At 45.8% G+C, this 13,776-nt stretch overlaps 1 protein-coding gene across 3 annotated transcripts in view; it reads left to right on the forward strand.

Moving 5' to 3' along the window:
• Positions 1-13,776, forward strand: part of MYOCD (myocardin) — a 92,485-nt gene that overhangs the window by 30,247 nt on the left and 48,462 nt on the right. For 2 of the 3 annotated variants that reach the window (XM_084863911.1, XM_084863912.1), the window contains exon 2: positions 4,095-4,160. In XM_084863911.1, coding sequence (XP_084720037.1) covers positions 4,095-4,160 — 66 coding nt within the window. Of the gene's footprint in view, positions 1-4,094; positions 4,161-9,133; positions 9,176-13,776 lie in introns of those variants that run through there. The other variant, XM_084863913.1, reaches the window with a different exon arrangement.

Below are 13,776 nucleotides of genomic sequence, written 5' to 3' on the forward strand. Positions count from 1 at the left end.
AATAAATATATTTTTTTTAAAGAGAGAAATGGGACAGTGTCCATCAATCCTGATATCTGCCCCCTCCTCAAATTGAAACTCTAGAGTAGGGGTGTCGAACTCAATCAGAGAGGGGGCCAAAATCTAAAATCCAGCCTAAATCGCGGGTCGAATGGTTTACTGAACAGTCATAAACTGACAATGTCATAAACTGACAGCGAAGTGCAGTGATGACAGCGCGGTGCGGGCCACATTGCAAGGCCTGGCCGGCCGGATTTGGCCCGCGGGCGTTGTGTTTGACACATGTGCTCTAGAGACTCGCACAGTTGCCCCTGGTACTTCCGGTGACTCGTCCTCTCCTGGGCACCAGCACGTGACACGTTCCAGTTGCAACCCAGTGATATACAGACATTCTAACTCCCATTCTTGAGTTGGGTACCCAGTGCCAGCCCCCACTGCATGCAGGGACCCTGTTCCTGGCCCTTCACTATGGTTGATCCAGAAGTTTCTATATACTCTTTAATAATCATTAAGTGGGGTCTGCTTCTCTGACATAATGGGGTTTACACTTATGATTGTTAAAGGAATGTATTCCCTCTTCTTGTGGAAGGTAGTGCTTGTGGGAGGTAGTGGTGGAGCTTGCTACTCTGGCCCTGAAGTTCTTTTGAGGGGTGGTGCATGGGGGTGGCAGGCTGGAGTAGTCAAGAAGCCTCTATTGAGCCTTAGCCAGTTTGGCTCAGTGGATAGAGCATCGACCTACAGACTGAATGGTCCCTGGTTTGATTCCAGACAAGGGTACATGCCCGGGTTGTGGGCTTGATCCCCAGGTGGGGACGTGCAGGAGGCTGGTGATCAATTATTATCTCTCTTCATTGATGTTTCTTTCTCTCCCTCTCTCTTCCTCTCTGAAATCAATATATATATATTTTTTAAAAAAGAAAAAACAAGAAGCATCTATAGAAAAAGCTAATATGAGATTCTCTACCAGACATGAAAATCTATCATGAGTCTAGAATAACTGAGCTAATGTAGTACTGAGCAAGGGTAGCCAGGCCAATGAGGAAATCGGAACCCCAAGGAAAGAGGCAACTTGAGCGCAAACATATGACTTAAAACTCTGACAAAAGAATGCAAAGATAGATTAGGGGGAAAAGCTTTGGTTCTGGAAGCTAACAAAGATTGACATCCAAATGCCAGGCCCATGAAGGAACATATTGGGGTGACGTGGAAAAGGCACCAAGCACTCACTTTCCTTTCCCGCCCAGAGATGACCAGATGGCCTCAAAGGAAGTGAAGCGAAAACTCCAGGAGCACCTGTCCTTCGTAGGCGGTTAGAACTGGGGTGGGAGGAAGGCTTGGGCCAAAAGCAACCCTCTGCTCCGTTTATTTTTAGCCACAATGGATCAGTGACAGTTTGCCAACAGGGTTGGGGACACAAATGGCCACTGCACTCTGGCCCCTCCCGTAGGCACCCAGCACTGCACTGGCCCTCCCTTAGCCATGCTGCATTGCACTGTCCCCCACTTAGGCACGCAGCACTGCACTGCCCCCCCCCTTAGGCACGCAGCACTGCACTGACCCCACTTAGGCATGCAGCACTGCACTAGCCCCCCCTTAGGCACGCAGCACTGCACTGGCCCCCACTTAGGCACGCAGCACTGCACTGACCCCACTTAGGCACGCAGCACTGCACTGGCCCCCCCTTAGGCACGCAGCACTGCACTGACCCCACTTAGGCACGCAGCACTGCACTGGCCCCCACTTAGGCACGCAGCACTACACTAGCAGCCGAGCCACCAGCTCCAGTGGAGAGCAGTGCAGCAGCCTTCAGGCTATGAGATCAGCAAGGCTGAGGGCAGTGGGCAGCCCAGCCACTTCACAGTGAGAGGAGAATCAGAACAACCTTGAAGAGAGCTGTTTGCCTTCTGACCACAGGCCTTCAATCTGACATTTCAAGTGTGACAATTCCACTTCAAGGAGGGTATCTGTTAGTAGGGTTGAGGATGTGGGCCAAAATTAACCACAAAGAATGTCCACTGCTGTTCTTCATGGTAAAATATTGGAAACAAACTAAATGTCCAATAATGGGCATTTGGTTCAATAATTGTAGAATAACCAAAAAATAAAATAAAATACTAGGAAGCCACCAAAATATTATTTTTGAAAGGTCGTAAATCACATGGGAATATGTCTGTGATATATCCCTAATGGTGGAAAGCAGTAATGAAGGAAAACTTATATGATCCGATAGAAACATATGGAGAAAAGGGCCTTAAGTACACAAATCCCGAGTTAATAATAGTTCTCTCTAGTTCAGCAGTAAGCATTTTTTTCCTGGGAGCTTCTCTGTATTTTGCAGTGTTTCACATTGAGTAGGTATTGATTTTACTTTCTCCCCTTTATTCCTCTGGGTTGCATTCTAAGAGAAAAGTTTAGTTCAAAATTCTGACTTACTAATTCGCTTTTATCTGTATTAATCCTGATATTCAGTCATTCGTCTGAATGTGTTTATTTTCATGAACTAAGTTTTACTTTGATCTCTTTTCGATGTAGTGTCCATCGTAATGTGTGTGTGAAGTGCTTTAGTCTATTTTTAGTGAGTGAATTCTCTTGCCTGTCTTCGAGAAAGGCCTGTTGCATCTGTTTACATTGTAACCTTCAAGTTTGGAGCCTTTCGCGGTGCTGATGTTCCTCCCAGGTTAGGTATTTCTCAGTGGGACCCTGGCCAGGTGCCTTTGTGGATACTTGTTAAACGCGTGGTGCACAGCTGAGCCAGCCTGCAGGGAAAAGACGTGTCCGCTGGCACTGTGGTTGGAACTAATTCCGGGATTGGGCGAGAGACACTGGATGACAATGAAGGGTCCTTACCACTCTCGGTTAGTGCCAGCAGTCTGAAACCTTATTCCTGTGGTGCCCAAGATTCCATATTTTCTGCTCCCACCTGCAGAAACTTTCATACCCCATAGCCAGGTGGGGAGGGCTTGGTAGAGGTTGACCTTTTGCTGTGGTACCACAACCAACAGCCTTGTTAGACTGAGCCTCAGACCCTCTCCTGCTCCTGGGCAAAAAGGTCTCTTGGCACAGCTTTCAATTACTCGCCTGTATAAGTCTTGGGATGTAGTCGTCTAGTCCCATATCCCTTTTATGTCTCACAGATTACTTACAGCTTTGATCCACTGAGGAGTCCCCTTCTTTCACAGTGTAGGCAAAGGTCTGCTCTTTCTATCCTTTCTACTCAGAACAGCTTACAACCAGGAATTAAAATGGCAAACTCAGAATCTCTCTAAGAAAATGGAATGCCCATAAGGGAGAGGATAAATGCTGGAAGATAATATGTGTTTGGGGTAGAGAGGTGAGGGGAAAGAGGGAAAACCACAAACAATACATTTATTCTAGATATACTACTTATATGGATGTAGCTTATGGTATATAATCTATCTGTACTATGGATGGTAACATAAATTTTTATAAAACAGAGTTTGGACAATTTACAATGTTTTATTTTCTCTAAGCAAAGCTTGACACCAAGGCCCTTTTCTGAATTCACAAATGGATTCCAGAATCTCATAATACTCCCATTTATCAATGTTAGTTCTTCTTCCAAGAACTCTGCCAACCAACCTGCATACATTATTTGTTCAAACTTCATAGCAACACCACAAGGTAGGCATCATTCCCACTTGACAATGAGGAAGCAAAGTCAGGGAGGTCTTACCCAGAGCTCCTCACCTGCGCAGGTGTAGAGGTGGAATTTAACCCACATGAGACTCCAAAGCCTATGCTTTCTTTACTGTCCCCTTTTCTTGAAATGAAAGGAGAATTCCCAGAGGAATTGGATGGTATTTGTCTCCCATGTGGCACAGTAGGGCACAGAGGGCACATGGTGCTGTAAAAACAGCATTCACTTCAGAGAGGAGATGAGTGTTCTCACCCGAGGTGGTTACCAACCTACGGGGAGGCCCTGCAGCCCTCTCAGCAGCGCTCGCCCTTCTCTCTGATGTGCCTCCCACACAAGTCTACAACTGTTCTAGAAACAGAGAGATGAGCTATGATGTAAATGCAGGTGATTATGATCACATTTAGCACAACTCACACACTAATGCTTCTTTTCTAAGTTTTGCAGTTACGACTTCAGCAAAGAAGGGCCCAGGAGCAGCTGGCTAGCCAGGGCTTCATACCACGTGAGTATTGGCGTCTCGGGGTTACTGATGTACTTATGCCCAGGGGACCCCGGGATGTGGGAGTGGAAAGCACCTGTGAGGCATTTAGTCTAAGCCCACGGTTCTTCGTAGAATCTGAATCAGCAGAAATCCAGACTTTGGATGCTTTGCCCCAAATGCTACTCACCCACAAGGTGGGTGGTTCCCTAAAGTTCCACGTGGTTTTGCTTTTAGGGCAAACACAATTCACTATGTGCATCCCCCACCCTTTTCTTACTTTTAAATTGGCATATGAACACTACTCTTCCAGAAGCAGTAATTACATCATCTTTTTCTTACCTCTTCGGTTTCACTTCAGTTGGAGATACTTTTATCCACAATTAATTGAATATTGTCAAGAGCTTTCTTTCTGGATTACTGAACAGCAATACCAGTCTAGCACAGATGCTATAACATTGAATTGTTGGCGGTAATTTAGGTCAAAGAAAAAGGATTCTCATATCTCTTCGAAGATATATTTGAAATGTTCTACCAATTTAGCAATTAGAGCCAATTTTAGTTTTCTATAGCAACAGCAGAAAGGGTGCCCTGGATGAAGACAATCACAGTGTAAGCTTCTTTAGGGCATCGTTTCTAACTTCCTCCCCCAACAGAACTTAAAAATTAAGATTTATAATGACCCTTGCAGAAACCCAGGTCCTGGCATGACTAGTACGTCAGAGTTGAGTTGAAAAGAGTGGCCAACAGTTAGTCATGCCAGAGCCCTATGATTGAAGGTCTAACATTTTCAAGCACAATCCTGTGACTCGGAGCCAAAACAGAACGAAGAGTTTCTCAGGCCTTTTCCTTTCAAAAGCGGTTCTCTGTTGATGGCTAAACCTCACCAACAGTAAACAGCAGGTGAGCTTACAGCAGGACAAGGTTGTTAGAAGTGTTCTGAACACAAAAGAAACAGCTCAGCCTGCCACTTAAAAGCTGCTAACACACCGTGCACACCTGTGATGAGAAACTAAAGAGCCAGTCTGAGTGTGGCCTGGGCATCGGCCAGACCGCCTGTGGCCTGCTCAAGACTGGAGAGACGGAAGGCCTGCAGACTTCAAATGGGAGCCATCAAACCCAGCATCACTAAACCAGTGGTCGGCAAACTCATTAGTCAACAGAGCCAAATATCAGCAGTCCAACGATTGAAATTCCTTTTGAGAGCCACATTTTGTAAACTTAAACTAGATAGGTAGGTATATTGTTATTAACTTAATGAAGGTACTCCTAAGCTGGCTTTTGCTAAAAACTCAAGGGGCCAAAGAGCCGCATGTGGCTCGAGAGCAGAAGTTTGCCAACCATTGGATTAGGCCCATCTCTCCAAGAATGCTGCCTTCACAGTATAGAAGCTCATTTGTTTCCCATTACCTTGAAGAATTATTCATATGACTACAGACTGGTGTAGGTCCCCCAGGATCCTTTCAGGGGGCCACAGGTTACATACAGCAGGTGCCCTAAGAGGAGCCACTGATTTGAATCATGTGGAAATAATCTGTGCCCTCCCTGGAGTGGAGAGACCCTGCACCATTGGTCAGCTCCAGCTGTCCACAGTGACTGACAGATCCACCCATGTGCTGAACCCTGAGCCAGGTCTCCAGCTCACATTTGGATGAGAACAAACTCTCTTTTTTTTTTTTTTTTAAGTTAATAGGATGAAATCTCTGAGAATCGATAAAACCCTAAATTGAATTTTTAAATACTTCCTCTATGTAACTTGGGAAGATCAGTAGGGTCCAATGGGGATGGGAGAGAGCATTTTGTCCTCCACGATGTCCAAAGTCAGATAGTGTACAAATTAACGAAATGCCGTGTGACCAAAATGTTGTCTTTTTAATTCAGCAAAATGAGGAAGGTTAATGACACATCATCCGTTTTCCTTAGTCTTCAACCACCTCCTCTCCACCCCGCTTTCCAAGGGTGTGGATTTTCCCTAGGAAATGCCCACACCCCAGCAGGAGCACACTGCAGGCCCAGCCCGGAGAAACGGTCAGCACTTGGGTCTTCTCACAAAGCTACCCCAGGCAGGAGGAATCTTCACCCGCCCAGAGATTAGGGCAGGGAGGAGAGATTAAACCTGCCAGCTAATGCAGAGTGCTCGCTCAGGCACCTCAGAGCAGGTGTGTGAGCCACTCATGGGGCGAGGGAAAGAGGACCCACAGTCCCAGGGGCTTTTCCATCTAGTCAAATTCAACACATTTCTAACCAGAATCGATGCAGGCTGCTGTGCCAGGCACACTGGCCACACCCGGGAGCAAGACGGTCCTCAGGGAAACTCAAGATTTTAGGAGAAAGAGTGATGAGAAATACACATAGTTCAAGGTGGAGCTCCTTCCGTTCACAAGAGGGCTTTTATTTCTTCATTATTTTCTTTGAATTTTTTGAAACAGAACAAAGGTGGAAGGAAGTGGGGAGAATGGAGGGAAGAAGAGCTGATAATCCTTAGAGATCATCTATTTCTGTGATCTTGAATTTTTTTAATTGTGAAAGATGTATTGTGTATGTATGTGCTGGCTGAAACAGTGTGGGGGCCTCTGCTCCAGGTACTCAGCCATCCCCATTCCTTCTAGACACCCCAGTCATCCTCCCCAGAGAGCTGGTTCTCTTCAGAACAGAGCTTAAAACCCCTGGCCTACTCCACACCCCATTGTCTTTAACATTCATAAAACTGGGGTGGAGGAGGCCTAAAAATGTTTCAAATGTCCCAAAGTCCGGTCCCAGAGTGGTTCTAATTTCTGCAGATTTGAATCGTGAGAATTGAAGTGCATGCTCAATAAGATTATTAATAAAAATTTTACTTTATCAGTAAAGTTTTAAATATTTGCAATTATACCCCCCTATTTTAAAACATCATAAATTGCCTAAGTGGAAAGCTGAAATGGCCACATGAATGAATCGTTCTGTGTTGTTATTATATGGCCCTGCAGTGCTCAACAGAAACATCCTCTACCCTTTGGCAGAATGAGTCTTGAGTTTGACATGAGGCTACATCTCAAGGGCTTGTCCATTGGAAGAATGCACCCCTCATATTGTGCACTGTTGCAGAGCTGGGGCCAGACCTGTGTCTTCTGATGCCTACACAGGGCTTTGTTTTCAGCTATTCAAAAGGAATCACTTGAGCTTTTAGAGCATTTAAGTGTCTACTATAAAGCAGTTGCATATTATTTATTAAATTACATTTATTAAAATATATTTCATTTTCAAAACTGAGCTACAGCTGTTAAAGTGTGTATACATTTTGAAGATATATATCTTCAGCTATATATATATATATATATATATATATATATATATATATATATAACAGCTGTAGCTCAATTTTTAAAATGAAATGTATTTTAATAAACACTGCTTTTATAATTATTCAAAGTGTGTGTATACATTTTTTTGGGGGGGGGTGGTATATATGTGACAAGGACAAACCGGTGGTTTTTGAAATGGCTCCAGAGTCTATGGCATCATCTATGCCTCCCCATGACCGAGACAGAGTGAAAAATCCCACTGCCTCAGCTATGGCAGCTCTCACTTCAACTCCGTGCCAAAGTGATGGTTACATTGCAAGGCTTCTCCCATACTGGCTCCAATGAACCAAACCATGTGTCATTGTCAGTTGACGAGAGAAACTAGTCCAAATGGATTTAATTTATGTTTCCCTTGTCCTTGGCCATGCATCCTGCAGGGTTTGAGTCTGCCTATGAGTACAAAGAGTCCACATCAATTAGGAACAAATCCTCTTGTATGATCCCCCTTAATCACTTCGTTAAGCATTTACGTATTTCTTGTGGGCATTATGGGGTTAGGATTTTCCCTTTCAGGTGCTTTCAATGGGTTTAAAGGCATTGCTCCTTGAGTTTCAGGGAAGCAGCACAGGGTTCTGAGGCCAGCACTGAGCCCCTCAAACAACTTTAAACAGTAGGAAAAGGGTTCTCAGGCCGGGAGCCTGGACCCAAGCCAGATTCTAAGATTGCTTTTACATTTAATATTCAGTTGTGGAATTCACACTTTCAAAATAGTCATAACATCTTAGTGAAATAATCTTCTTGAAGTTAACTTAGAAATATCTAAGAATTTGTTGTTTGGATTTATCTCCAAAATCTTATCTCTGCATCTCAAGATGAAGATTCCAAATTGCTGACTTTGTCACTATCAACTAGAACTCACAAGGATGGCTCCACTGCCCCTCCCATTTGGGCCCAAGGCTGTAAGAGGACATCAAGGTTCTCTACTTTTTCTCGGATGTCAGACAGAGTTCCCTCCTTCCCTGGTAGACCTATGGACCTGTTCCTCATCTCTTGTGCACATTGTTTTAGCTACATTTTTTTTTCTTGAGCATTTGCTCTCCTGGGTAGAATCTTAAATGACACAATTTTATTCCAACCATTTTTGAAGCCTTGGTACAGAAGGGTGATCAGCTACATGGATTAGGTGTCTAAAGGATCTAGAAGTTTTCTGAACACAAAAGAAAATATTGTCAGTAAATATTTTGACTATCTGTTGTGGAGCGCGGAAGGGTCAGACATAAGTTGTGTTTCTAAGGGCTTATAATCCAGAAGGGGCCCCAAATCATCCCTCCTTAATTGTCCTCGTTAACAATATTGGACAACATCACGTCACTATGTGGGAGTGGGTCTCTGGGAGGACTGAAAGAAATCAATTATGTTTTCTTTCTCTTTTCCGCTGCTATGAACTTGGAGCTAATCTATATGGATCCAGGGAGAGAGGAGAGAACATTTAGCTTATTGTCCTGGAACACAGAGAGCGAGATTAGAGAACTGAGATGGACTGTGGAGGGCTGGGGCCCAGAACGGCCGTGGCACTCCATGGAGACTCCGAGCAAGCTACCACTGGCCAGAGCAAGATGCCTGGGCGGCTTGGTTCCGTGATCTGATCAATGTCAATGAATGGAAAGATGCGATGAGCTGTCTATGAATGGTGCTGCCTTTATTTGTTTTGCAGACTAATCCAAGCCACAGCAACCACATACTTACTGCCAAGCCTTGGTAAATCCCTGAGTTCTGTGATACTCCTCCTGCATAGCGAGAAGGATGACTGGGCAGCTCCTGTGCCCACGCCACATGCAGCTTCCTGATAGCTCTGAGACGTTGAGTGGGCAAAGCCTTCCTTCCTTTTCTCGGTGCATTCACCTGACTTGGCTTATCCCCACAGCACCTGCCACACACTGTTGGCTGTCTGAGCAGAACACGGCACGAGGGTTTCCATCTGTCTGCCTCTTCCCTTCTTTCTAGCACCTCAGATTCAGAGATAGGAAAAGGCATCCTGGATTTTCGTGACAACCCCATTTGGGTAAACAATCATAAATCCCTTCTCCCCATCCCCCACCCCACCTTTTCCTTCAATTTTCTGGTTTCTTGATCCTTAGAAATAAGTAAATCTGTAGTCACTGGCATACTTTGAATTTGTCTTTGTACCCTTCTTCTGACAAATTCCAAAATGTTCACCTATGTTCCATCAACGTGTCCAAGTGCTTAAGCCACGTCTTAAGAATAGCAAAGCTGCACTGGGAAGACGCCTAAGACTGCCCTTTGGGTACTGAATGGGTGATACTGCCAACCTAAAGAGAGACTGTAATTTCCAAAGTGTTATCATTTATGCATGGCATGGTGACAACACACAGCTACTTGAAATAAAAATACTCATGATCCAATTTGTCTTTAAAAGCGAGGCAAGAAGAGGACTAGCATTACTAAACCCATTTTATAAATGGGAAACTGAGGACACAAGAAGACCATAAACATGTTCAAAGCTATACCAAACATGGACACAAAGCCATGGATGGTTCCCGGTAATTCGATCATCCAAAACTTCTTTCAGTACACCTATCCCTGCCATAGGTCAAATGTTTGAATTCATTTCATCTTCCTCCCAAAGAACTCTACATACACGAATGATTAACCTTATGTCTGTCTTTGATTAGTTACTGTCACATACACTTACCAACCAGTGATTTACATGAGGACACCCGTTACTGAACCCAGTTGCTGTGAGCTTAGGCAGCAGCAGTGAAAAGTGACAGCTCCGTGTGCCTAAAGCAGCCTCTTCCTTTGGGCAACATGCCCTTCTCCAGCTTTCTGAAATACTGACCATCACCCCTAGAAACCATCACTCCCTTCTGAACTCCCTAGATCAGGACCACTGCCTTGTAAGTGCCAGAGCAGCCATTCTCAAACGTGTGCATCAGAATCACCTACGGGGCTACACTGGGACACAGCCCCCTAGCTCCCACACCCCCACAGTTTAGGGTCCTGAGTTCTCAGCTCAGGCCAAGGATTAGCACTCTTGCAAGTTTCCAGGTGATGCTGATGATGCCGGCCTGGGGGCCACACTTTGAGAACCACTTGGAGTTCAATTACTGCCCCAGGACTCTGGCTCTTTGATTCTGACTCTTGATCTTCTTCTTCTTTTTTTTTTTTTTTTTTTAATATATTTTATTGATTTTTTTACAGAGAGGAAGAGAGAGAGATAGAGAGCTAGAAACATCAATGAGAGAGAAACATCCATCAGCTGCTTCCTGCACAACCCCCACTGGGGATCTGCCCACAACCAAGGTACATGCCCTGAAACTGAATTGAACCCGGGACCCTTCAGTCTACAGGCTGACGCTCTATCCACTGAGCCAAACCGGTTTCGGCCTGACTCTTGATCTTTATCAGAAATACCCAAGGAGCTGGGTTCTCTCCCAGCTAGCCTGGGAGTGAGCAGCCGATGACAGAAGGCAGGTCCTGCCTCAGGCACAGCTGTCAGAGCTGCCACCAACACCTGGCCCCTCCCCTGTGCTGGCCCCTCTCCTCAATGGATTAAAGTGCCCCGAGATCTATTTTCTGCTTTCACTGTGCCCCCGATGAAGACATGAGGTCAGAGTGCAGAGCAGGGCTCCAGGAGGCCTGGCCTCCTCTTGGGATCTTTTCCTGAGAAAGCAGGGTTTATGCACCCAGCTGACCCAGGCTAGTTGTAACCGACTCAGAGGTGAGAATGTGAATTCCCTGTGAGAAATGATTATCTTCCTCTAGGGGGGGAATATGATACAAGGCTGAGTAAATTTACAAAGAATTTTAATTTGCCTTATTTTTTTTTAATTTAGAAATTAAAATTCCTTGTCCATCTTAAATGTCAATGTCCCTTGGATACACAGTGTTGCTGTTTGATGCTCCCAGGATTGGCAGCATTAGAGGTCCTCTGTCTTTTCAAACAACTGAACTTGGGGTGGAGGGTGCATTATGGCCTCTGCTGGCCTCGGGAGGAGGCTAAACCCACATTCTCCGGAGCCCAGAAAAGGCCAGTGTCTGTGGCAGGGCCACGGCAGGATGGCTGTCCACAGTGCAAATGCAGTGTGTCCATCCCTTTGGCTTCCTCCTGAGCCCTTGCTAAACGGACTTAGCTTCTCCCACCCTGTGCTAGAAGGTTCCAGAAGACTTTTGTGCCCCTGGCAACGGAGCTGGGCTGTATGAATCATTTCTCGGGGGAGCTGTTAACACCAAGAAGTGATGAATTATAGCTTGACAAGCTGAGATACAGGAAATGCAATGTTTCTTAGAACAATGAGTAAACTCCCTTAGAAAATGAAGAGCTGGGAACAGGAGAACCTGATAAATTCCTCCCAAGCCTGAAGTCCAATTACAACCAATTGAGTTTGCAATGTAAGCAATATCACAAGATGCCTTCGTACCATTCCCTGAGGGGTGCTTCCTAAGGAAAAGGAGGTGCTATTCTTTTCAGCCACTTAACCAGGCCACACTGAGATCCATTCCTCTTCTGGGTCAGAAGTGACTAAGCCACAGCAGTACATACTACCTACTTCACCAGCGTGTAGGACACAGGTGAAGACCTGCCAGTTCAGACTGTGAGATCTACCACGGCCTACTGGACTCCACGCAGCTATGTAGGATCTGGTTGCTAGGGAAATGGGAGTTGCTTTCAGAACTCCATCAATATGAATCACAGCTGTGATCAAATGCAGGAAAAGGCGAGCCTTCTTTCTAAGGATGGCGACCAGACCCAAATGGGAGAAAACACATGAGCATCGCAGTGGAAACACACGTTTCTCCAGACGATGTCTCAGAGCCACTGAGTGGGGACAAAAGGAGGGATGGGCAGGGGCCATTTGACATGGCAGGCTTTGCAAAAAAGCCCATTGGAAGGGTGAAAGCAGCCAAGAGAGACTGGTGTTAGAGCAATAGGAAAAGTGATATTCAAGCAGCACATTTAATTCTTTTCCATGAGAAGGGAAGCCTCTTATTCTGCTCAAAGCATGAGAAGGGGCTAGTCCAGTATGCTTGGCACAAGTCCCAGCTATTTAAATAGAACAAGGGACTATTCTGCATGTTCATTCGGAAAGCTCTGTCAATGCTGAGGCAAGACTGGGGGCTTAGAGAGAGTGTACTTAGTACCTTCCAAGCAGGTTCCTCAATAGAGGGTGACATTGTCCACCAGCCAACAGGACTCCGAAGGAGATGGCTTACTGTCCCTTTTGAAATTGCTCAAATTTAGTATGAGCTTCAGTTCTGAATAAGGGACATGCACACACACACACACACACACACACACACACACACGGCCCCAAGTGCCAATCTGGCCAGAAACCCAGTTTTTTTCTGGCCAAAATTTGGGAGACCATTTCATTGCCTGCAGCTTAATGGTGGACACCTGTGGGAGGAACATTAGAACTGGAGGTCCTGTCACTCACCCACTTGCTGAGACTTACACACAAAGATACTCAGGGCAATTCTGTAATCTCTGACCAACCTCATCGCTTATCATGAAAAGTGATGTGGGTAGCTCCTGGTGGAGATTGTTTCAGGGGATCAGAAAAACTAATAAAAAATGGAGAATTCTGCCGAAACCCATTTGGCTCAGTGGTAGAGCGTCAGTCTGCAGACTGAAAGGTCCCGGGTTCGATTCCAGTCAAGGGCATGTACCTTGGTTGCGGGCACATCCCCAGTGTGGGGTGTGCAGAAGGCAGCTGGTTGATGTTTCTCTCTCATCGACGTTTCAGCTCTCTATCCCTCTCTCTTCCTCTCTGTAAAAAATCAATAAAATATATTTTTAAAGAAGTGGAGAATTCTGCTGAACGATGGCCTACTTCTGTGCTGAGTCAGGAGGCCTGGGGATAGGATCAGGAGGGGGAGCTGTGAGGTCGCTGGGAAGCCAGGGCAAGGAGGAGAGGTGGAGGCTAGCGTCCCGTCAGGTTGTCAGGAGCAGCCCTGTGCGGGGCCTGGCCGGTGCCTATGCTCCTCCTTGTTAATTAATATCTTGGACACACACATTGCAAAAAGCCAGGTTGTCAGAGGGCCTAAGCTTCCAGCCCAGACTGTGTGACCCAGGGCAAGTCAACCCATTTCTGTGGGCCTCAGTTTCCCCATTCAGGGTTGGAGTTGTGTTTCATTATCTCCAAGGTCCCTTCCAGCCCTCGAAGTCTGATTCCCTGTTTCTCAAACCAACACTTTCAGTTGCATGTTTCTACCAGCGAGCCACACACCACACCCAGGGTTCCCACCCCTTCTTCGATACGGAACCCCTTCCCACAGACCACAGCTTCCACCCAGTCTCCTGCACTCAAGGGCAGAGCAAAGTCAAAGAGGGTGTT

The sequence above is a fragment of the Pipistrellus hanaki genome (genome assembly GCF_964339955.1).
Source record: "Pipistrellus hanaki genome assembly, chromosome: 16".
Classification (NCBI taxonomy): Eukaryota; Metazoa; Chordata; class Mammalia; order Chiroptera; family Vespertilionidae; genus Pipistrellus; species Pipistrellus hanaki.